The sequence below is a fragment of the Vulpes vulpes genome, chromosome 13 (genome assembly GCF_048418805.1).
Source record: "Vulpes vulpes isolate BD-2025 chromosome 13, VulVul3, whole genome shotgun sequence".
Classification (NCBI taxonomy): Eukaryota; Metazoa; Chordata; class Mammalia; order Carnivora; family Canidae; genus Vulpes; species Vulpes vulpes.
In genome coordinates this window covers 33196664-33221166 of record NC_132792.1, presented here as the reverse complement: position 1 = coordinate 33221166, position 24503 = coordinate 33196664, and the positions used below count along the sequence as shown (strand labels likewise).

Here is a 24503-nt window from a genome sequence, read left to right as displayed (position 1 = left end):
GAAAACATTTATTATTTTAATGAAATATTAATGGCTGCCTCTGAGCAAGTTCGGGCCTGCTTCAACCCAATTGGAAATAATACACACGGTCTTTAAACAGCAGTAGTGGGATCCCTGGGTGGCTCAGCGGTTTAGTGCCTGCCTTTGGCCTAGGATGTGATCCTGGAGTTCTGGGATCAAGTCCCGCATCAGGCTCCCTGCATGAAGCCTGCTTCTCCTTCTGCCTGTGTCTCTGCTTCTCTCTCTTTCTGTGACTCTCATGAATAAAGGAAATCTTAAATAAAAAAAAAAACAAAAAACAGCAGGACTTTGCAGCCCCCTTTTTTTTAAACAAAAATCAAGTCACTAGTGGTTGAAGTCCTCAATAAATTTCCAACTGTCTGAAGAACAATAAATAAATGAACTGAGGTCATCAATCCAACTAGAAATCCCTTCCCAAGAGGAGACAGTAACTGTCAAAAATATGACAGAAATTACCTAGGGGCCAAAACTTAAGAAAAATCAACGTACATGCTTTAACCTGAAAGTGGCTATTGTGGGACACAAAGCAAACTTTATGTTCAGTTTCAGCATATTAACTCAGCATGGATTTCTGTGTAACTTTACTCCTTCCTCTCTCTCCCATGTCTCTTACTTTACTCTCATCTGGGCATTCTCCTGGTAACAGTCTATCATGACTGTAGCTGCATCTTTTTTGCCTTATAAGTCACCTTAGATTCTTGTTGGAAACAGGCCGGCATAAACACATATATATAGTTACATTTTACATGTAGACATTTAGCAACATAAAACTAAATTTCTAGTCTGAGAAAAGTAAATTCCAGAATTGACTGAGAAGTAAAATTAAGCCATGTGAGATAATCATCTAAAGGGAAGATAGCATCTTCTTACCAATTATCACAGTTACTTCCAGAAATATAATGTACAAAAAGCAAACGGGAGGAGGGAAAGAAATGGGGCATAGTGGGGGTGCTGGGAAGGGAGGAAGAAATGATGGATGAAGAGACAGTGCAGCCTAATAAAAAGTTGCCATTCTTGAGGGGCTTGGATGGCTCAGTTGGTTGTCTGCCTTCAGCTCAAGTTCTGGTCCCAGGGTCCTGGGATCCAGTCCTGCATAAGGCTCTTTGTTCCTTGGGGAGCCTGATTCTCCCTCTCCCTCTGCTTGTCTCTCTGTCAAATAAATAAATAAAATCTTAAAAAAAAAGTTTGACATTCTAGGGTAAAATTAGTCAGAAACCAGTATAAACTTGGCTAGTTCAACTGTGGTCAGGAACTGGGATTTAAAGGCCCTCCCTTAAGTAGACTCAGACTACCCATTAATTTCCTATCATGCTATATTATTATTGTAACAAACTCTTTTTCATTCCTTGCATTTTATAGCCCAGTAAGACTAAGGACATGATGGTATCTCTTTCAGCTTGTGCCCAACTCTACCAGCAGAGAATCTGACACACAAAATATTACTGCCACAAAGGCCCACTTGGAATACCCAAACCTACTGGGCTCTCACCCTTCTATGACCTACAGAAACTACCTGTTCTCTTTGTAAAAGAGGACCCTGCTTCTCCTTGCTCTTTACACTTTACATCCTGAGTCTTTTAATTCTCGTGACAATCTTGCAAGATAAAAACCATTATTATGCCCATCTTATAGATGAAAAACAAAGGCCCAGAGAAGTTAAAGGACTTGCCCAATGCCACAAAGCTAGCAGGTCAGGATATGAACACTTCAGTAGTCTGCCTCTAGAGTACACACTCTTAGCAATTGCTCTAGCTGCCTACGATTCCCTAAAGCCTCTTGTACCTAAATGGTGCTTACTCCAAAGTATTAACATCACTGGTCTGTCGTCTACAAAACGCTAACTCATCAGCAAAAGGCCTAACAAAGTATGCACTGAATCTAAGTTACTGAATTAACAATGACTTGAATGACCCTCACCTCTGTCTTAATGGAGCTTTCAATATCCCTATGATAATTTCCAATTTTCATATCTTTTAAGACACTGAAAAATAAGGGAAAAAACTTTTATGCCTATTTTTTAAAAGTTTTTAAACTTTTTCTGTTTACATCTTGATGTCCTGCCTCTGATATCCACCAATCTGTTCTCTCAATCTATGAGCTTAGTGTTTTGTTTTGTTTTGTTTTGTTTTGATGATCCCATATATAAAAGTGACTATACGATATTGGTCTTTTCTGACTTATTTCACCCAGCACAATGCCCTTGAGGTACATCCATGTTGTCACAAATGGCAATATTCCCTTCTTTTTTTAGGGCGGAATAATATTCAAGTGTATGTGTGAATATGTGTGTGTGCTTACATCTTCTTTAACCATGATCCACTGATGGCTCCACTGAGGGTAGCAGTCAGCCTCACAAACATTCACCTACTGGTATTTGTTGATAACTATGACAATACTTAAGAGTTTGATTAGGCTTAAGCTATTTTCTTTCCCTAAACTGAAATTTTTGATTTTTTTTTTTTTTTAATTTTTATTTATGATAGTCACAGAGAGAGAGAGAGAGGCAGAGACACAGGCGGAGGGAGAAGCAGGCTCCATGCACCGGGAGCCTGATGTGGGATTCGATCCCGGGTCTCCAGGATCGCGCCCTGGGCCAAAGGCAGGCGCCAAACCACTGCGCCACCCAGGGATCCCCTAAACTGAAATTTTTGATATCTAAATTTCAATCATAAGCTAATAAAAAGTGTTATCTTTTCAGCGACAATGTTTTTTATTTAAATTCAATTAATTAACATGTAGTGTATTACTGGTTTCAGAGGTAGAGTTCAGTGATTCATCAGTCTTATATAAGAGCTAGTGATCATAATATTATGTGCCTTCCTTAATGCCCATCACCCAATTACCCCATTCTCCCACTCTCCTCCCCTCCAGCAACCCTGTTTCCTAGGATTAAAAGTCTTTTATCATTTGTCTCCCTCTCTGATTTCATCTTGTTTTATTTTTCCCTCTCTTCCCCTATGATCCTGTTTCAGTGACAATATTTTAAATTAGATACTTAACAGGAAAAAAAAAAGTATAGGTAGAATATACTTTGTTTCAAACACTCCTATTCCTCCTTTATTCAATGTCTAAACATCAAGGAAATAACACACCAAGTAAATGTCTGCACAGTCCCAAGATCTCATGATGTCCTTATTAACTGTCTCCGAAAACAAGCTGTACTAAAAACATGCCCATCAGTAAAGACCAATAAAGACTAGCTAAATCTACCACAGCACACACTGGCTAGGGAAGAAGCGTGCTAAACTTGTACTGTTTAAAACACTTTCATTCACCAAAAATAATACATGATAAAGAAGCCCAGACTAATAATATATATGTGATGGCACTGTGAAAACAAGATTCATGAATCCTCTATTACTTCTTGCCAACATGAAGGAGACCCAGCCTAATATGATCCAGGCAAGAGAAATAGGAAACACAGAACAATTACAGAAAAAAATAGGGGGGTCTAGGTTTAAATCACCTTCTACCATATGGAATAAAGGTAGAACTTAGGACATGTCTACTTTTATGGAAATAAGTAAGAGAATGCTAATTCAGGGAGTTTGTCAGCTGCCAAAGAAAACAGAATAACCTTTTGCTTACAAAGAGACTGATTAAAATTCATGTTCCTTCTTGCATTCAAGCTTTCCACATGAGCGGAATACAGAGGAAAATAAATGAACTACATCAAGATTCACAGTAACTGAAAAATAAATTCAGAAAGTTAAACAATATTTTCTTTTAATATCTCAAATTCAAATTCAACTTCAAAGAAAAAAAAAGAAATCCCTATCAGAATATCCTTATCTGCTAGAGATTAAGTTTTTTTACTTTACTTCTACTTAAGAAAATTTCCTACTCATGGCTCTGGAAATAAGAAAAAGGATGTCAAAAAAGAGATGGAAAACATGGCTTCCTACAGAAGACATTACCAAGCACTTATGACAATAAAACCTACACAGCATCAATAGGATGTAGACATTCTGCTTCACATGCAGCAGTAATGTATTTTTAAAGACTCAAATCAACTTAACAAATCTTGGATGTTTTCTAGAAGCCAGTCACTGTACTTCTCCTCGGGATGCAGAGCAGAACTCCCCTAGTCCATTCCTGTTCAGCCTGCTTTGTCTCCCAAGCATTTAGAGTCTGTTGGAATTCACTTCCATGAAACAGGACAGCTAACTAATCAACTAACTAATCAAAGAAACACAGATCCCTAATCTTGCCCTGACATGCATGCTTTGTATCAATGACCACGAACCTGCCCTGCAGTAACTGGGGTCCACTTCACATTACAAAACAAATTTCTACGAAGGACCTACAAAACAAATTTCTACAAAGGACCATCAGTTACTGGCAAAATTATCACCAGAAGTCCTGAAACAGAATGCCGATGTGTTATCTGGAATTACCATTCCGATTTCTCTGATTTACTTCATCAAGTAGGAAAAACAAAAATAAAACAAACCACCTAAATAATAGCACCACTGAACATACCTCACGAAGATGACTCATGTAGTGCCAAATAAAGATGTTCTATGTATATTTTAAAACAAAACAAAAATATCATTTATGTCTGTGTTTTTTAAAATAATGGTAGTACAAAAATCTGAGGTAAAACAGAAACTTTTTTGAGGGGCGGGGTTTGCCAGAAATCCATTTAAATGGAAAGGGTGGGAATTTTTCCAAATACCTTATCAGGCCACCACTGCAAATCTTCTCCTAGAGATACTGGACTTTGAACAGGTGTATTCTTCTTATCCAAGTTTGGCTCTCCTTCCTTGCTGGTGGAGCCCCTTTCATTATCAAATGAGGCTCCATCAAGCCACCTCCGTTCACGTAAACGTAAAACAGATTCACGTTCACGCAACAGCTCAGAGTCTCTCTCTAAGGGAAGAAGGAGAACTGGTATGCAATTGGGTCACACCAGTGGGATAAAAGTAAGCCACTCTCTAGTAAAGACCCTTCAGGATGCAACTAACAGCAGTTTATCTACTCACAAAAATTTAATGTAAATGTATATCTAAAAAGCCTGACATGCAACATTCAAAACATTAACTCTTTCAAGCGAAGGTATGCAAATTATAAACTCGTATTTTTAAGAACTATGTAGAGGTAGACATTTTTGAATTCCAACTACATGTGTTTAGAGCAGAATTACTTTATTTTAAACTGGATTTTTTAAATGGAGTTTAAAATTTGGGGCTTTCATTGAAAGTGCTTACCATAACTTTATTAAAGAATGTGCATAAATTAGAATTTCAACACATTAGACACATTGTAAACCAAAAAAGAATATTTGTTAGAATGTCTTCAGTTATCAAAAAACAAAACAAAACGAAACAAAAACAAAAACAAAACCCTACATATACAAGGAAAAGCACCTGAAATGGCTAAAATACAAATCCATTAACATTAACTATAAAAATTTTGATAATTCAAGCTCCTGTTTGGCGTAATTTTACAGGCTGGATTTTCATGGTCTCACAAATTTTTGAGAAATCAGATAAGCCTCTTTTTTTTTTCTTTTAATAATCTTTACAGAAAGATTTCCATGCAAAAATGCTTCCCCTGCAATTGGCCTACAAACTCTCTAAAGCCAGTTTTGTTGTTTGGGGTTTGTTTTTGTTTTTCTGTTTGCTCATTACATTATTTTTTTAAGTAGGTAATCAAGATATACTTTCCAAACCTTGGATAAGAAGGACTAGAAACAATAATATTAAATTGAACCATATGAAACTGCCACCCATGAAGGTCAGAAAATGGTCAAGTACCAGCAGTTCCACATGGTTCAAATAAAACGTAATGCCTACACAGAATGACCTACAGCAAAGCAAAAGGGAGAAATTTAAAAGGAGTTATTTATGCTCAATACTGAATATTTGAAAATGCAATACTTGATATATTTAAGGCAGTGAAGTGTGGACTTATTTAAAACTTTTTAAAGCTATTATATAATAGATTCAGTAACTAAAAGATCATCCAAGATTTGTAATTTTTAAGCTTTGTTTTTTAAGTACTAGATATTTGCAGCAAGGTCTTAATATACCATGGCATCTTTTCCAGTTTACTAATGATCAGTAAATAATATATAACTGATTCTTGTCTGTTATTTGAATCAAGCAGTTTTACATTCTGAAAATAAAAATACTGACTTAATAAAGTTAAAATGCAAGCTAAATCTATATCAGCATACACAGAAAGAATCTTACATTCATAAATCTTTTAACTTCTACTATGTACTATACCTTTTAAGATTTCAAACTTCTGAGAGTAACATTTTAATAAGCTAATCATTTATATATATTATTGGTCAATCCCATTCAATCAAATTTTTTCATATTTTACTCTTCCATCTAACCAGGATTTAAAATGCAGAATAATCACATTATTTTAATCAAATAAACTAATCAAATAAACTAAAGAGACTTGTTTTCTGAATGCTGCATGTCACTATAAAGTAGAATTCTGCTTTTAGTTCAGAATCCATATTCCTATAATTAAAAATATAGGTAGATAAGTCATAACCCTTGACAGGTATTCCACAGTGTAGATAAGATCATCTCTAAAGTAAAGTACTATATGTGGCTCTTCAAAATAAGAAATAACTAGTTTAATACCAAAAGCATTCAAAAACACTAATAAGTAATAATTTATTATTGTATAATTACAATAATATTAGAAATTCAGACACAGTGAATTCTATTGCTATCCCTCAATACAACCAGCCAATGATCACAAAGAAATAAATGCAAAATTACCTCGAGATGATCCTAGTCTGGAAAGTGATGAACGACGAAAAGAAGGGTAACCAAAATAGCTAATGTCCTCAGAAAACATGGCATCCGCATCAATAATGACACTTGGGTGGGCAGAATGAATGTCAGCATCAAGAAGAGACATAAGATCCTCTATAAACAGAAACAAATATAAAGCAGATACAGAAAATACCTGTAGACCATTGAAAGGTTCTGAAAATTAAATCAGATAAAATGAGAAACTGACTACTGACATACCCTGAGAAATATAGTAACTACCTAGAGAATAAAGTTAACATCATTAACAAAGATTTTAAGGAACATGAAATGCATGATTGCCACTTGAGCTACCTACTAAATACTCAAACAAAAAAGATCTTTATTTAATGTATTAGTAACATCACAGAGATAATGCAGTCAAAAGCCTAAATGGAGTTTTTACATATTCAGTAATAAGGCATCAAAAAAATAACATTCTAGAGTCATCTGTCAGCCAGTGATAAAGCCACACACATACATCCATGTCTTTACTGGAACTAAACATAAGACTACTTACTAAGCAAAAACATTTCCCCATTTTCCCTTAAAAGTATTTTAGACTCAAACTAAACATTACAGTGAGAAATATCTACCACTTTGGAAAAGAACTATCAGAAAATCCATTGTACTCTAAAATTCCATTCTGTAATCAAAAAACGTCTCTCCCTCCAGAGGTAAGAAAACAATGATGATCCACCAACCTCCAGGCAAATAAGATTCACTGGCTGTATCATCCCCATCATCTCCATCTTCATCATCCCGGCTAAGTAAGTTATTTACAGCAAGGTTTACATCAAGATTTGTTCGCTGAAGTTCACGAATAATGACACTTCTGGATTTGCCTTGTAAAACGACTTGGGCCTGAAATTAAAAATTAGAGTGTTATGCTAATTCTCTTTTGCTTACATTTTTATCAAAATCAGCTTTCTAGGGGCAACTACAGAAAAGCAGTATTTCACAATCCATGCTATGAGTCATGACTACAGCCCAATATATTCAGTTAAACCTCAACTTCTGTTACCTTATATGAAGTGTTCTACAAGATCTATACCTGTGAAATCAGCTCCTCTGGAATGACAGATGCAGGAATAACTGGCTGGGGCTGACTGCCCAAAAGCCCAGATCCTCGATCGCGTCCAGTCCGAATAACTCGAGTCTGTCGGCGGGAATCTCGAGCTCCAGCTGACGACCTACCAGAAGACCCTCCTCCACTTCCACCAACTCCAGAACTCCATCGACTTCTAAACAGTAGAGAATTTAGAGAATTAGCATTTTAAACAATCTTTCTGAAAAGATCACCTTGTGTCTTATATTCATTCCCTTAAGTGAAGATAAAACTGTCTAATTGATACAGTGATTTTATAGTATTTTAATTGAACAAGGTAATATAACTGAGTCTTAAAACTATTTCAATTTTTTAAATGCTTACATGCAAATTCACTCTTTAGAAAGATATCTATAACATTTTTGCATCTTTTGGAATCATGTTTTAAAGCTCCACATTCGGGATCCCTGGGTGGCACAGCGGTTTGGCGCCTGCCTTTGGCCCAGGGCGCGATCCTGGAGGCCCGGGATCGAATCCCACGTCGGGCTCCCGGTGCATGGAGCCTGCTTCTCCCTCTGCCTGTGTCTCTGCCTCTCTCTCTATCTCTCTGTGACTATCATAAATAAATAAAAAAATTTAAAATAAATAAATAAATAAATAAATAAATAAATAAAGCTCCACATTCCAATTATTTCTAGTCACAATTCTTGAACAAGTTTTAGGACACACCTTGCCTCACCTTTCATGTGAAAGACTCATCAGACATAACTATCAACAATGTGTTACACAAAAAAGTGTTATTTAATGTTTAAGACTCACACTGCTATGCATGGAATAAAAACATTATTTGCAAAGATATTAGCCCATTAATATTACTACTATTAACTACCTTGACCAAAAAGAAGCTACTTTTAAAATAATCATTAATTTTTTCTTAACATGAGAAAACTTAGAAAGGGCATGTGACGTTTCCATTTTCACTTTTTGCCCCCAACATGAGCATTAAGGATCTTCAAATCAACTAAGCTAGATAACCATAAACAATTGCTTTTCTACATTTAATCAGATCTTAAAGAAAATGTTCCCCCAAATCACATTAACCTTAGAAATCATGACAGTGCCAGAATCTTATTTTAAAAAATCTGAGTATAGTTGATGCCTCTTTAAAGTGCATCTAATACTTAGAGATCATTCAATCTAGAAGAAAGGCACTTTACTCGCAACTACTCATTATACTCATCTAAGGTTGATACCTCCAACCTCGCATTGCCAACAGATTTAGTTTAAATTTGATTTTCCAAGCCTTTTTTTCCATTGAAAATGTTTGACTATTAGCCATAACAATTTTCAAATTAATATACAGCAAACTACTTGATCTCTTCTCACTTAATTGGAAAGCCTAATCTGTCTAAATAAAAAAAACTCTTAAAAGTTTCCTCAGTAAAATGGAAAAAAAAAAAATCTCCAGAAAACCTGGTATCACCTTGTTTGATGGCTTTCTGCCCTTGTTGATGTACTCTATCAATTGTTTATGTGGTATCTGTATCTACACCCTAAAAACTGCTCAAGATAATTTTAGAGAAAAACAATATTGTGCGTTCTCAGAGCTACAGTATGAACCATCAATTAATCTCAGCTATGTAACAGATTTCATAAATGTAATACTAACCCATCATTCACAGAGCGAGAGAAAAACAAAGGAGCATTAAAAATATATTACAGTAACAAAAAGGAAATCAATAATCCCATTTACAACAACATCAAAACACACACACACACACACACACACACACACAACCTTAAGGATAAATCTAACCAAGGAGGTGAGATTTGTATAGGGAAAGCTACCAAATGTGCTAAGAAAATTTAAGGTAAACACCAATAAAAAAACCCACAAATCTCATGTTTGTGAATTGGAAGACTTAATATTGTTAAGATGTCCATTACTCAAAGCAATACATTCATTATAATCCCTATCAAAATCCCAATGGCATTTTTTTAAAAAAAACAGAAAAATTCATCCTAAAATTCACGTGGAGTCTTGAGAGACTCTCAAGAGCCAACACAATTTTGAAAAAGACGAAGTTCTAAAAAAAAAAGGAAAGAAAGAAAAGAAAAGAAGAAGACAAAATTCTAGAGAAATCACACTTTGTGATTTGAAACATTATTACAGAACTACTATAATTAAAACAGTGTGGTACTGGGATAAAGACAAACCAGTGGAACAGAACAGAGCGCCCAGAAATAAAATCCTGCATATGTGATCAAATGATCTTTGACTAGGGTGCCAAAACCACTCATTAGGGAAAGGACAGTGTCTTCAACAAATGATGCTGGGAAAATTAGACATCTGTATGCAAAAGAATAAAACTGGACTCTTACATTATGCAACATGCAACAATTAATTTAAAATTATTAAAGACCTAAACATAAAACCTAAAACTAAAATTCCTATTAGAAAATATAGAGGAAAAAAGCTTCATGACATTAGACCTGGCATTGATCTCTTAGATATGACACCAAAAGCACAAGCACTAAAAGCAAAAATAGACAAAATGAACTATATCAAACCTAAAAACCTTTGAGCTGCAAAGGACATAATCAACAGAGTGAAAAGGCAATCTACAAATGGGAGAAAATATATGCAAATCACATATGTGATAATGGGTTAATACTCAGAATATAGAGAGAGCTCCTACACTCAACAACAACAACAACAACCAATTAAAAAATGGGTAAAGGATGTGAATAAACATTTCTCCAAAGTTGATATACACAAATGGCTAACAAGGGATGCCTGGGTGACTGAGTCTTTTAAGCCTATCTGCCTTTGGCTCAGATCATAATCCCAGGGTCCTCGGATTGAGTCCAGCATTGGGCTCCCTACTCAGCGGAGAGTTTGCTTCTCTCCTTTCCCCTCTTCCATTCCCCCTGTTCGTTCTCTCTTTCTCTCTCCCTCGCAAATAAATAAAATCTTAAAAAAAAAAAGGCCAACAAGCATATGAAAAGATGTTTAATATCACTAATCATCAGAACCAAGTAAAATATCCCCTTATCTCCATTAGGATGGCTATTGAAACAAAAACAAAAATTAAAAAATAAAAACTTAAGTGTTAACAGCAAGGATGTTTACAAATGGGAGCATTCATGTACTGTTGGTAGGGCTGCAAAATAGTACAATGCTATGAAATACAGTATAGAGGTTCATCAGAAATTAAAAATAGAACTATCATGTAACCCACATAAGCCCACTTTTGGATACATATGCAAAAGAGCTGAAAACAGTCTCAAGAGATATCTGCATACCCACATTTACAGTAGCCAAGAGGTGGAAGCAACCAGATGTCCATCAAATGAATGGATAAACAAAATGTAGTATCTAAGTACACTGGAATATTACTCAGCCTTAAAAGAAAGAAATTCTGTCACATGCTACAACATAGCTGAACCTTAAAGACATCATGCTGGTGAATGAAGCCAGTCACAAAGAGAAAAACCATATAATTCCATTTAAATGAGATCTCTAAAGTAGTCAAATTCATAGACACAGAAAACAGAATGGCAGTTCCCCGGGGCTAAGGAGAGGGGATAAATGCGGTAAGAATGGTATAAAGTTTCAGTTTTGCAAAATGAAAAGGTTCCAGAGATCTGTTTCACAACAATGTGAATATAGTTAATATTACCGAACTGTACACTTAAAAATGACGAAGGCAGTAAATTTTGTTATGTGTTTTATACCTTGGTTTTAAAAATTAAGTCATGTGTTATCAAAGAAAGCAATATTCTAAAAAGTACTTATTTTCAAGTTATATGCATTGTAACAAATATGCAATAGAAAATAATATAGGGGGATCCCTGGGTGGCGCAGCGGTTTGGCGCCTGCCTTTGGCCCAGGGCGCGATCCTGGAGACCCGGGATCGAATCCCACGTCAGGCTCCCGGTGTATGGAGCCTGCTTCTCCCTCTGCCTGTGTCTCTGCCTCTCTCTCTCTCTGTGACTATCATAAATAAATAAAAATTAAAAAAAAAAAAAAAAGAAAATAATATAGGATCAATGAAACAAGTATTCAAATCAAATATTAAATCAGCATTTCTACTTCATGGTTTCCTATTAAGGTAGAAAAATGAAGTATTTCACTCAGGTAGAACTACTTTTGAAATTTTTAAACATTCAAATCTAAATATATTATTTCAACTTGGTAACAGGGAGAACCATACTAAAGAATCTTAAAAAAGATATAATTAGGGTGACAGTATGTCCCAGTTTGCTTGAGATAATGCTGGTTTAAGCCTACTATCAGAGCCTAATTATTAATTTCACTCCAAAATGTCCTAGTTTACAACTTATTTCCACCAAGGAATGCATACCATTTTCCCAAGTAAATAATGCTAGAAACCTGATCAGATATACTATCCAAATATATATACTCCTGGGCAGACCTTATAGTTATCATAAACTCAAATCTCCATGAAGATTGCAAAAATAAGTGAAGTTAAGATAACAGGGAAGAATGGAGAGAATCAGTTCACCAAAAATGCCCAAATTCACTGCTGGACTTATCCATCAAAACACCAATGGCTACCAATTTGCAATCTCTGCTATACAAACGCTCAACTGAGATTAGCCTAAAAGACATTTGTCAAAATATCTCTGCTTTGCCCATTAATCTGTTACCAAGGAGGATACCATGTTTCCCCACTCATACCCACTGTACAGAGTGTTTCTTCTATCACAATCCAAACAACCTACCAGTCTCGCTACTTCAATTGCTCCTTAACATTCCTTCCTCTAATCAACTCACTACATAAAGAGAAGAATATATTGAACTAAGTACACATTAAGAGAGATTTAGTAGTGGTCAAAAAAGATACTATGGGAATGGGTGATTTGTTTTACCTGTAATTTTAGTGAGCTATGTAAATTTTCACATTAAACTCAAAAGTCCTGGGAAAACCAGTTTCTACTACATGTACTTTGCTCATCAAAATTAAGTCTTAACCAGAAGTCTGGCTGGTTGGTGAACAAAAAATACACACACACACACACACACACACACACACAAACGTATCATCAAAAATAAGGCAAACTGAAAAACTATCACAATCAAGAGGAGACTAAGGAAAAACAATGACTGAATGTAATGTGATATCCTGGATGGGATCCTGGAACAGAAAAAGAGACAACAGGAGAAAACTAAGGAAATATGAATAACTTTCAGCCTCAGTCAATAATAATGTATCAATATACATTAATTATAAAAAATTTACCATACCAGTTTAAACATATAACAGTAGAAACTGGGTGTGGAGTATATGAGAATTCTCAGTATTCTATTTGTAATTTTTCTGTCAATCTAAAGCTGTCTTTTTTTTTTAAAGATTTTATTTATTTATTCATAGACACAGAGAGAGAGAGGCAGAGACACAGGCAGAGGGAGAAGCAGGCTCCACGCAGGGAGCCCGATGTGGGACTCGATCCCGGGTCTCCAGGATCACACCCCAGGCTGCAGGCAGCGCCAAACCGCTGCGCCACTGGGGCTGCCCTAAAGCTGTCTTAAAATAAAAAGTTTATTTAAAAGAGTATATACACACAGACATACACATACTATATGAGTGGTATGTAGCCTGATATATATATTTATTTCTGTGAAAATATCAATTAGTTCCAACACTTAAGTCAAAATATTCACATAAAGATCCAGAACTGCAGCTTTTTAGGGACAGAAAAAGAAAAAAAGGGTTGGGGTGAAGGGCACCTGGCTGGTTCAGTCAGTAGAGCATGTGACCCTCAATCTCAGGGTTATGGGTGTAAGCCCCACAATGAACATAAAGTATACCTTAAAAAAAAAAAAAAAAGGTGGGGGTGAGGTATGGAAGTTTGCATTTGGCAACAATGGCTCTGTATTCTCCGGTGGTAATAATCCGCTAATCAGCTGCCTTCTTTAAAAAGGGCCATCCACTTAGTGTGTCACAGCCCTACTACATATTGTCTTACCCTCCTAGCCAGCTTCAAAACTATTTATAATTATAGTGACCTCCTTGGCTTTTACATTCCAAATACAGCGCTATTAGCTCAGATGAAGACTCCAAAAGAAACATGGTAGCTCAAATGAACAAAAAGCAGCTTATATCTATTATCTATTATACCCAGTGACAATAAACAGAATAAAGAGACTTTAAATACTAATATCTCAGGGATCCCTGGGTGGCTCAGGGGTTTAGCGCCTGCCTTTGGCCCAGGGTGCAGTCCTGGAGTCCTGGGATCTAGTCTTGCGTCGGGCTCCCGGCATGGAGCCTGCTTCTCCCTCTGCCTGTGTCTCTGGCCTCTCTCTCTCTCTATGTCTATCATGAATAAATAAATAAAAATCTTAAAAAAATACTAATATCTCCATTTTAAACTTACTATTGAAAAAAAAAATAAAAATAAACTTACTATTGAGCACAATTAACTCTCTTCCCCAAGTAAATCTGGTGTTCTACCCTTAACTTGGCCTGAAATGAGTTTAACAAAAATACCTAGGAGATTTTTGAAAAATCTTCCAGGATAAATTTGAGTAATTATGAAAGGAATGAACAGGAGCAACTAGAAATGTTTAACAAAAAAACATCTGCTGACAGTGAAAAAGCCAAAGGGAAAAATATTAAAAGTTCCATAAATTTTGTCTGCTATGTATTCAAAATAAATGATCAATTATCAATGATCTATGCTGATGGATAAGAAAACTCAATTATTCCAAAATCTTTCAAATGCAGTTCTCAAATACAGAGACTGATTCATAATCCAAAGAGAGCAAGCCTCGACTCTGAAGGAAGAGAATAGGGGACCATGGTCTATATAGGGATGGTCTCTTTCATATTTGACTGTTTTTGGTAAATCTGTGGATAAGAATCCCCTCTGGAGTCTCAAGATCTGCCTGTCCTAGATTTTCTATTACATGTGAAAAATTGCAAGTTTCTTTAAAATTCATTGTAATCAACATAGAAAGATGAAAAAAACACCCACTATGTACTCATGAGGGAAATAATGTACCATAAAGGAAAATACTTTTGACTCTATAAAATTTCTTAATTTACAAAATAACTTCATCATAAAAAATAACTTCATCATAATTTCACCATGAACAAACTGAGATTTTCATAGAGGCCAAGAGAAACAATCAACCCTTAGGTGCTTATGCTTTGTGGACATCTGCAAAACCAAATAAAGGTAAACAAACAACTGGCAATCACTTAGTGGGCACTGTGACATTTCTGACATTTCTCAATACTGCAAATCATGAATCAAATGCCAAAGAAAGCTCATGCAGTTTGTTCTGGGGCATGTGCGTGGATAAGAGAACAAGGGACAGAAAAACATGGGTACACAAAGCGGTGTGGGCAAGGATGTGTAATGGGGACTCAAAAATTGCTTCTCTCTGCATTTTTAAAAAAGTCTTAAGATTAGCCCTAATCTTCTTTGGAGCAGGTTTACAGAGGTTTTATTCAAGATCAAATGTATTATAGTTTATTATTACCTTTGTTACATATTTTATTAGCATTAAAATCATAAAATTCCATTGCTGTATTTCAATCATTCTATAATTGGTTATATCCAAGTTTTATTTATAAAGAGAACTCAAATCTAAGACAATTTGAGCAACATAATCAATCATAATGAATTATAAACTATAGAATAAAATATCCATGAAACCATAATGATATAAATAACTGAAAAGAAACAGAACAGACAGAATAAGAAAACAGAATAAATAAACAGAATAAGAAATAAATGGACAAGGAGGAAAAATTCTTCCTTATGGTCGAATTCCAATTAGTAAGTGTAAAAGGAATGATGGAAATTTAAAAAGATAACCACTTGGCCAACACCACAGAAATAATTAAGGCAAAAAATCAGTGGATGCTAAAATCAAGCATAAAAATAAGAAACTTAAAAAAAAAAAATAAGATACTTACATAGTCAAAGAATCTCCCCACAGTATGTATTATTAATTACAAAGGAGAAAATAGTAACTTTATAGATAAGAAACCTGGCAAACACCATCTTATCTAACTAATCAAGGACAATCTCATCACCAGATGTGACATATCAACATCATGTGCCTTCTGATATGATGCACTGTGAAGGGCACATAACCACTTCTGTGGTATTCTTGCCAAAAACGCATCACCTGTGATCTCCATCAAAATCCCAGCAAATTATTTTGTGGATACCAACAAACTGATTCTAAAGTTTCTATGGAGGGGGAAAAAGACCCAGAAGAGCCAACACAACACTGAAGAACAAAGTTAAAGGACTGATACTACCCAACCTCAAGGCTCATTATAAAGTGATGTTATCAAAACAATGTGCTATTGACAAAAACAACACGAAAACAAATAGATCAAAAGAACAGAATACATTGCCTAGAAACAGACCCCCTCATAAATACGGTCAACTGATCCTTAGATCTAAGGAAAAAAGGTAATACAATGGAACAAAGAGTCTCTTCAACAAATGGTATTGGAACAAATGGACATCCATATACAAAAAGAAAAAGGAAAAAAAGAATCTATACATAAGACCTTATACCCTTCACAAAAATTAACTCAAAATGGATTATACACTTAAATGTAAACTGCAAAACTATAAAACTCTTAGAAGATAAACACCTCAGAAAATCTACATGACCTTGGGTATGGCAATGACTTTAAGACAGGACACCAATGGCACAATGAAAAAAATAACTGATTAAATGGACCTTATTAAAATTAAGACTATCTGCTCTGTAAAAGACACTGTCAAGAGAATGAGAAGACATGCCATGGACTGTGAGAAAATATTTGCAAAAGACATATCTTATAAAGGACTACTATCCTAAATTACAAAGAACTCTTAAAACTCAAAAAAAAAAAAAAACCACAACCGATCAAAAATGGGCCAAAGACCTTAACAGACACCTCACCAGAGAAAATGAACAGAGAGCAAGTGAGCATATAGAAAGACGTTTCACATCATATATCACTAGGGAAATGCAACCTGAAACAATGAGATACCACTACACACCTATGAGAACGGCCAATATCCAGAACACTGACACTACCAATTGCTGTTGAGCATGTGGAGCAATAAGAACTCTCACTCACTGCTGGTGGGAAAACAAAATGGTACAGCCACTTTGGAAAACAGTAGCTGGTTTCTTACAAAACTAAACATACTCTTCACATGTTCCAGCAATTGTGCTCTTTAATATTAGGAATTGAAAACTTATCCACAAAAATCCCTGCACACAATGATTCATTAGCAGTTTTATTCATAATTGCCAAAACTTGGAAGCAACCAAGATGTCCTTCAATAAGTGAATGCGTAAATAACCTGCAGCACATCCAGACAATGGAATATTATTCAGCACTAAAAAGAAACAAGCTATCAAGCCATGAGAAGACATGGCAGAAACTTAAATTGCCTATTACTAAGTGAAAGAAGCCAATTTGAAAGGCTACATACCTTATGATTCCAACTATACAATATTCTGGAAAACACAAAACTATAGAAACTAATAATATCTGTCATTGCCAGGGGCTGTGGGGGAGAGAAGGATAAATAGGCAGAGCACAGACAATTCTTAAGGAAATGAAATTACTGTTTGTCACTATAATGGAGAATATATGTCATTATACATTTGTCCAAACCCACAGTACATCTATTGTGAACCCTAATGGGAACCATGACTCTGGGTGATAATGATTTATCAACATAGTTTCATCAGTTTAAATAAATGGATTGCTCAGGTGGGAGATGTTGGTAATACGAGACTATACATGTGTAGAGACAGGGAATATATGGGAAATTTCAGTATCTTTCTCCCATTTTTGCTGTGAACCTGAAAACCACTCTTAAAGGTCAAATTATTTCAGTCATATACTTTAAGAATAACAAAAAACAGTCAAATTGTTTCAAAATAAAAATTTTAATTTAAAAATAAATACAGAGTACAAATTACTTAACAATGCCACTACATAAATGGATAAACTACAACAGGGATCAGGAATCTTTTTTGTAAAGAGCAGTATTTACTATTTTGTGAGCTAAAGTCTTTGTTGAGACTACTCATCTCTGTCATCCTAGCACAAAGCAGCCACAGAAAGTAAAAGTATCAAGCATGCCCGTATTTCAATAAAAACAAGGAGGGAATGGATTTAGGCCACAGGCTCTAGTTTGCTGACCCTGCAATTAAAATTTTTAAAGAAATTATAGTGTGACATGGTGTGATACATAATAGTTATTCTTTCTTAAGTAAATATAGTCAAACTTTTTCCAGGTTTATCAAATGAAATGAAAATTTCATTTGTTATTACATACCACTTTCAGAATTCCTTGTCACACACTGCTATGCTTGTTGTGTGCATACGACCATTAAAAGGAGATACTTAATATTTTAATAAAGACCAGAGCTGTGTTTCCTATTAGTACTTCTAGCACAGAATGAGCTAAATAAAGGATGTATTCCACTAAATGACCTTCCTCTGACCTCAAAATAAACTTAGTTCAGCATAAAAACAAAAAAGGCAAAGAAAAAAATAAGAATTTGGGGCTCTCAATTTGCAAAGCTAACTTTATCTAGAAACTCACAGTCTCAAAATATTTTTAAAATATTTAGGGATGCCTAGGTGGCTCAGTGGTTGAGCATCTGCCTTTGGCTCAGAGTATGATCCAGGGATCCGGGATGGAGTCCCACATCGGGCTCCCTGCAAGGAGCCTGCTTCTCCCTCTGCCTGTGTGTGTCTCTGCCTCTCTCGTGAATAAATAAATAAATCTTTAAAAATATATATATTTAAAACATTCCTCCTCCCCTTACTATAGTTTGAAACAATTTAAATTGCTTCTAGTTCTATTTCTAGCCTTTGAACACATTTGCTGACTTGACTGATTTGGTGTTATCTAATCATTCATTAGGTAATTTCAGAAAATCTAGGTATTCAAGAATCATCTTGTAAAATCATCTGGCTTAGAATTTGTATGTGATTTCTTTAATATGATAGCTTATCAACTTTAGATAAAACAAGAGTTGATTATCTAGTTTAGAGGTATGCATTTTATAAATAATTTAAAAATAAAAAGGTACAAACGTTATAAAATAAGTCATAAGGATATAATGTACAACATGGTGACTATAGTTAATAACATGTATTGCATATTTGAAAGAATAGATCTTAGAAGTCCTCATCACAAGAAAAAAAATTTTGTAACTATGTATATATAGTGATGGGTGTTACCTAGACTTATTGTGGTGATCATTTCACAATACATAAATATCAAATCATTATGCTATACATCTGAAACTAATATGTTGTATGTCAATTGTATCTTGATTTAAAAAATAAAAATAACTTTGGGCACCTGGATGGTTCAGTTGGTTGACTGTCAGACTCTTGGTTTTGGGTCAGGTCATGATCTATTTCAGGGTCCTGGTATTATTGATAGAGCCATATGTTTGTTGAGCTAGCTCCCTGCTCATCAAGGAGTCTCCTTGTCTCCCCCCTCCAAACCTTCCCCCTACTTGCATGCTCTCTTTCTAGAAATAAATAAATCTTTAAAAAATAAAAATAACCTAATTAAAGGCTGTCAGGCTTAGTTACATGATTTTCAAGCCTCACTAAATTAATTCAAAAAGAACTACCAGATTTGGAACCTAGAAAGAAATGTTAAATTTTTTAACCATGAAATTAACACAAAAAAAGACCAAAGTCTGCATCACTGAAAAACTGAAATAACATAAACTACATGGTAAGTGATATAATAAACACATCTCAACATTAGACACTTTTAAAAGGTCAAGAGTCTGGGTTAATTGTAATTAGCCTGCATGGGTTATTTTTATCACAGTGTTTCTCATGAGCAACAGAGTGCCTGCCCAAAGAGTTCAGGAGTTTCCTCACTGCACTGTTAGATAACACTGAAGACAATCTCAGAGTGAGAGCACTAACAGAGCGCCAGCCCAGACCAGAGGGGGCCATCACCTGGCCACAACTTACCCCAGGGTGTTGCCTGCCAGCCTGCCCAGAGTCTCAGAACCTGAGAGAAACCATGGGGAGTCATTTGTCCTTCCAGGCCTCGATGTCCTCCCTGCCCCCGAGTTGCTGTTCAACTTTGACCTGGGAAAGAAACAGGAGGCACAACAGTCACGGAACAGTCCTGAACACTAGCTAGGTGCAAGCCCAGGACTCCAGGCCGCACTGCTCTGAGAGTGACTGTGGTAAAATACCAGCCTCACTCTTCTCCAACTGCTCCTCTTGGAATCTCCTTCTGGAATGTGTACTTCCCATCAAAGAGCAAGCCTAACAACTGACAGCCTCCTATCAATCCAGCATCCCCTCCGGGCTGAAAGCATTTTCATGGTTTAACTCCAAATTAATTGTTCTCTAGATTTTTTAAAGTAATCACACTTTCCTTAAAGAGGCAGGCAACTGAAATTCATCATACATGATCCAACAACATTTTTTTTTTTAAGTTATCTTATTTATTCATGAGAGACAGAGAGAGTCAGAGACATAGGCAGAGTGAGAAGCAGGCTCCCTGCAGGGAGCCCAAAGTGGGACTCAATCCCCAGACCCGGAATCATGCCCTTAGCCGAAGGCTGATGCTCAACCGCGGAGCCACCCAGGCGTCCCCCAACAACACTTTTTTATACATTATCATTCATATAGACCACAATTTTAAAGACTCTTGTCAATTTCAAACTCAGTTACTTGATTTGGAAATATTAAAAAGGAAAAAACATGAGGTGCCTCACTGGCTCAGTCAGTAGAGCATGCAACTCAATCTGGTGGTCGTTGAGTTCAAGACTCACACTGGGTAGAGATATTACTTTAAAAAGGTGGAGATAGGGGCCTGGTTGGCTCAGCCAGTAGAGCATGTGACTCTTGATCTCAGGGTTCTAAGTTCAAGCCCCACACTGGGTGCAGAGATTACTTAAAAATAAAATCTTGGGGCGGGGGGGGGGGGCGGGGGGAATCTAAAAAGTCATTTTCAACCAAAGAATAGATCTGACCTGGAACCTACCATACCATTCCCCTGGTAACCTATTTCTGTTAACTGACAAACTTCTCTGCTATTTTCAATACTAATATTTTATTAATCACTGCTTACAGAAAAATTAAAATCAAACTACAAGATAACCATTTCACTATCTTAAAACTTAAAACTTGAAGGCTATTAACATCAAAATAGGTTTACTATAATACCTTTTAAGAGCTAAATACTTATCAAATAAAAAGGGCATTAATGTCTTACCCATCGTTATTATCAGGTTTGCCCAATTCCAATCTGTCTGGCTGTACTGAAAAACCGATCCTGCAAACTCTACCATCCTAAAAGAAAGAAAATAGAAGAAATCACCAAACTAATACTGTGTATTAAAATATGAATTTATTCAATAAACAGATTATGTCAATTCAGAATACAAATAAGCTTTTCAGAAGGCACTTGTGCCTCACGTGGGGAAGTATGTTTTACATACAATTACGGACACCAGTAAAAATAATTTAAAGTATCTCTAACAGAATTCAGAGTAAAGAAATAACTGGGTATAAGGAACTTCTTCATTACTATGGTTTCAAGCTGTTGTAAATCACTAAAGCTTTCTCTGAGCCAGAGAATGTACACAATAAGGAAATGGAACTGAGTGATCTCTGCAATAACTCTTGCAAGAAACTTCTATTTTGCCTGGTTAAAAAAGAAACATGATAATGCATGACTGTATTTTAAGTTCCTTTTCATTTCTGTATCTTACAGTAAACAATTTACCTCAAGAAGAAAGGCAGCATGATTTGGTCCTACCACACACTGTTTGATAGTAGCCTGTTCCAATACATTCAAAGGGGGGTGGCTAAGGAATAAAAAACATCAAGCAAAATTAGTTTTAAAATGGCAAATACATTCTAGGGCTGGTTGGTTTTTATCTGATTAATCAAAGGAATAAATAGCTGGCAAAACCTGTTTTCAAAAATATTTATATATTATATAGTAATACTTGAGAAATAATAATTATGATAGCCTTAAAGTTATTATATGCCCTTGGCATGCCAGACTTTTTAAAAATCAATATGAATAGAAACTGTAATTCAAACGAACCTGACTCATAAAAGGTGATAGATTAAAGCTTCTGCCTAAATATGAGTTTTTTCCTAATAAAGAAAAACTGCTCTTTTCAGAAAATTTAAAATATCTTAAAACTCTTACCTGTTTAAATTATATTTGTTCAGTTTTTCTGAAACTTCCCGTAACCTTTAAAAAAAAAACAAAATATGAATAAACCACATGTACAAATTCTTCTTAAACAAAATAGTTCTGATAGGTACTTGTATCATTATTTAGTGATTTCTAATGGCAGTATACAAAAAATCTGCTATGGCAATAATGTTTTTTATATTATCTTTCATTTTTGTCCCAAAAAAAGATCCACGGTCAACTCTATAATTCCCTTCCCTTACCACCTCATTAGCAATTTTGATAATTATATTAATCCCATTTTACAGATGAGGAAACTAAGGCTCCCATCATTTGTAATACAAAACATGGCAACACAGCTGGTACCTGAGCTAGCATCAATGGAAGTCACTTGTTAAACACTTTGCTATAAACGTCAAAAGAGATCCTTAAATGTACATCATAAAATGATGATATTGGGGTAATATATATCTACTAAGAATTTAACATAATGAGGCAGGAAAAGCCTGAAAGCCTTACTGACTTAAGACACAGTCTCAAAAAAAAAAAAAAAAAAAGATACAGTCTCAAGTTCCTAAAGGGCCTCTGACACAAAATTGTACAAATTAAAACTTCTATGTCTGTATTTATAAAACAAGGATAACACCTTCCCCATTTTTTTTAATCTTCCCCATTTCTCTTTTTTTTAAATTTTTTTTATTTATGATAGTCACAGAGAGAGAGAGGCAGAGACACAGGCAGAGGGAGAAGCAGGCTCCATGCACCGAGAGCCCGACGTGGGACCCGATCCCGGGTCTCCAGGATCGCGCCCTGGGCCAAAGGCAGGCGCCAAACCGCTGTGCCACCCAGGGATCCCATCTTCCCCATTTCTAAGAGTACCAAATATACTTCAAAAAATCTTAAAGAGCTACATAACTAAAAGATAACAATTCATATTTTCTATTATGATTTTGCTGTTTATCTCAAGAAAATGGGTCTTGAGTTAATAAAAAAGTATTGTAAAAAATATTGTAATACTCATTTAAACTACACACTTTTATCAACTTAAGGAAGTCATTTTATAATGTAAAGATGTTGGGACACCTGGGTAGCTCAGTCTGTTAAGAGTCTGCCTTCAGCTCAGATCCTGATCTCAGGGTCCTGGGAACAAGCTCCGTGTCTGGCTCTCTGCTCTTTGGGGAATCTGCTTCTCCCGGATCTCTCTCTTGCTCTCTCTCGCTCTTGCTCTTGCTCTTGCTCTCACTCTCAAATAAATAAATTAAAAAAAAAAAAAAAAAAAAAAAAAAAACAGGGCAGCCCCCCATGGCACAGCGGTTTAGCGCCGCCTGCAGCCTGGGGTGTGATCCTGGAGACCCAGGATCGAGTCCCACGTCAGGCTCCCTGCATGGAGCCTGCTTCTCCCTCTGTGTCTCTGCCTCTCTCTCTGCCTCTATGAATGAATGAATGAATGAATGAATGAATAAATCTTTTAAAAAATCTTAAAAAAAAAGGCTTATAATGTAAAGATGTAAACAAATGTAGAGACCCTAAGAGTTTGATTCTATCAAGTTCCCAAAACAACTGCCTGGTTTTTCAATTTTTTTTTTCATAAATGACTCTTTAAACAGAATTTTAGAAAGCAACAGAAAAAATTAAAACATATCAATAGGAAATCCCATGAATTTTGCTTTCTGAAAAGTGGCAAAAATACCTGAAGTCTAATTTCAATCATTTGTATTAACAGATGAAAGTGGTGTGTGTGTGTGTGTGTGTGTGTGTGTGTGTATGCCTCCAAAATAAATCACAGCTTAAAGCCAGTTTAGGATTCAAAGCTGTCACAAATCATGTATTATATATGCAAATGATCTAATTATTTCAATAAGAGATTCTAGTAGGGCTAAACTCTCAGCTTTATCCTACAAATTCTATCCTCTATTTAATGCTGAGGAGCATCTTTCAAACACACTAACATATATACAGTTACTTTCCAATTCTGAATCTTACTCCTAAGCAAGAATAACTTTCAAATGATGCTATACTTAATTTCTCTCCCACTTTATCCTCACTCCCAAAGAACAGCACCTGATGTGTGAACAAGCCCCCAATAAAATACATTTTCATTTTTGTTGCCTAGTGTTGTATTTGCTTTCATGAACAAAAATATGTTTTCCTTGTCCTGTAAAATCAAGCTTTTTCACCACATCCCAGTTTGCTCATTTACAAGGCAACGCTTCTTGGTTCCAAGAAAAGATAAAATACCGTAAGAGTAACATACTACATGGGATTCATGAGAGAGAAGGCCAAATAGAAAATGTGGATACAATAAACTGAGGGGCCAAACAATGGCCTCCAGAATCCTGGAGCTGAGGCAGGAGTAGAGCTGGAGGGAAAGGGCTAAGAAAGGTTTACTTCCCAAAACCACAATAGTACTCCAAGAAGGTATGTTGTTCCAGCATACAACTAAACCCATT

At 35.6% G+C, this 24503-nt stretch overlaps 1 protein-coding gene across 5 annotated transcripts in view; it reads right to left on the bottom strand.

Moving 5' to 3' along the window:
* The window catches only part of UBR5 (ubiquitin protein ligase E3 component n-recognin 5), a 136744-nt gene that overhangs the window by 70309 nt on the left and 41932 nt on the right, over positions 1–24503 (bottom strand). For 2 of the 5 annotated variants that reach the window (XM_072734121.1, XM_072734123.1), the window contains exons 2-9: positions 22066–22110; positions 21631–21712; positions 21118–21194; positions 19860–19979; positions 7855–8044; positions 7505–7664; positions 6768–6917; positions 4700–4911 (exon numbers count right to left, since the gene is read on the bottom strand). In XM_072734121.1, coding sequence (XP_072590222.1) covers positions 4700–4911; positions 6768–6917; positions 7505–7664; positions 7855–8044; positions 19860–19979; positions 21118–21194; positions 21631–21712; positions 22066–22110 — 1036 coding nt within the window. The remainder of the gene's footprint in view (positions 1–4699; positions 4912–6767; positions 6918–7504; positions 7665–7854; positions 8045–19859; positions 19980–21117; positions 21195–21630; positions 21713–22065; positions 22111–24503) is intronic. The other 3 variants (XM_072734122.1, XM_072734124.1, XM_072734125.1) reach the window with 2 other exon arrangements.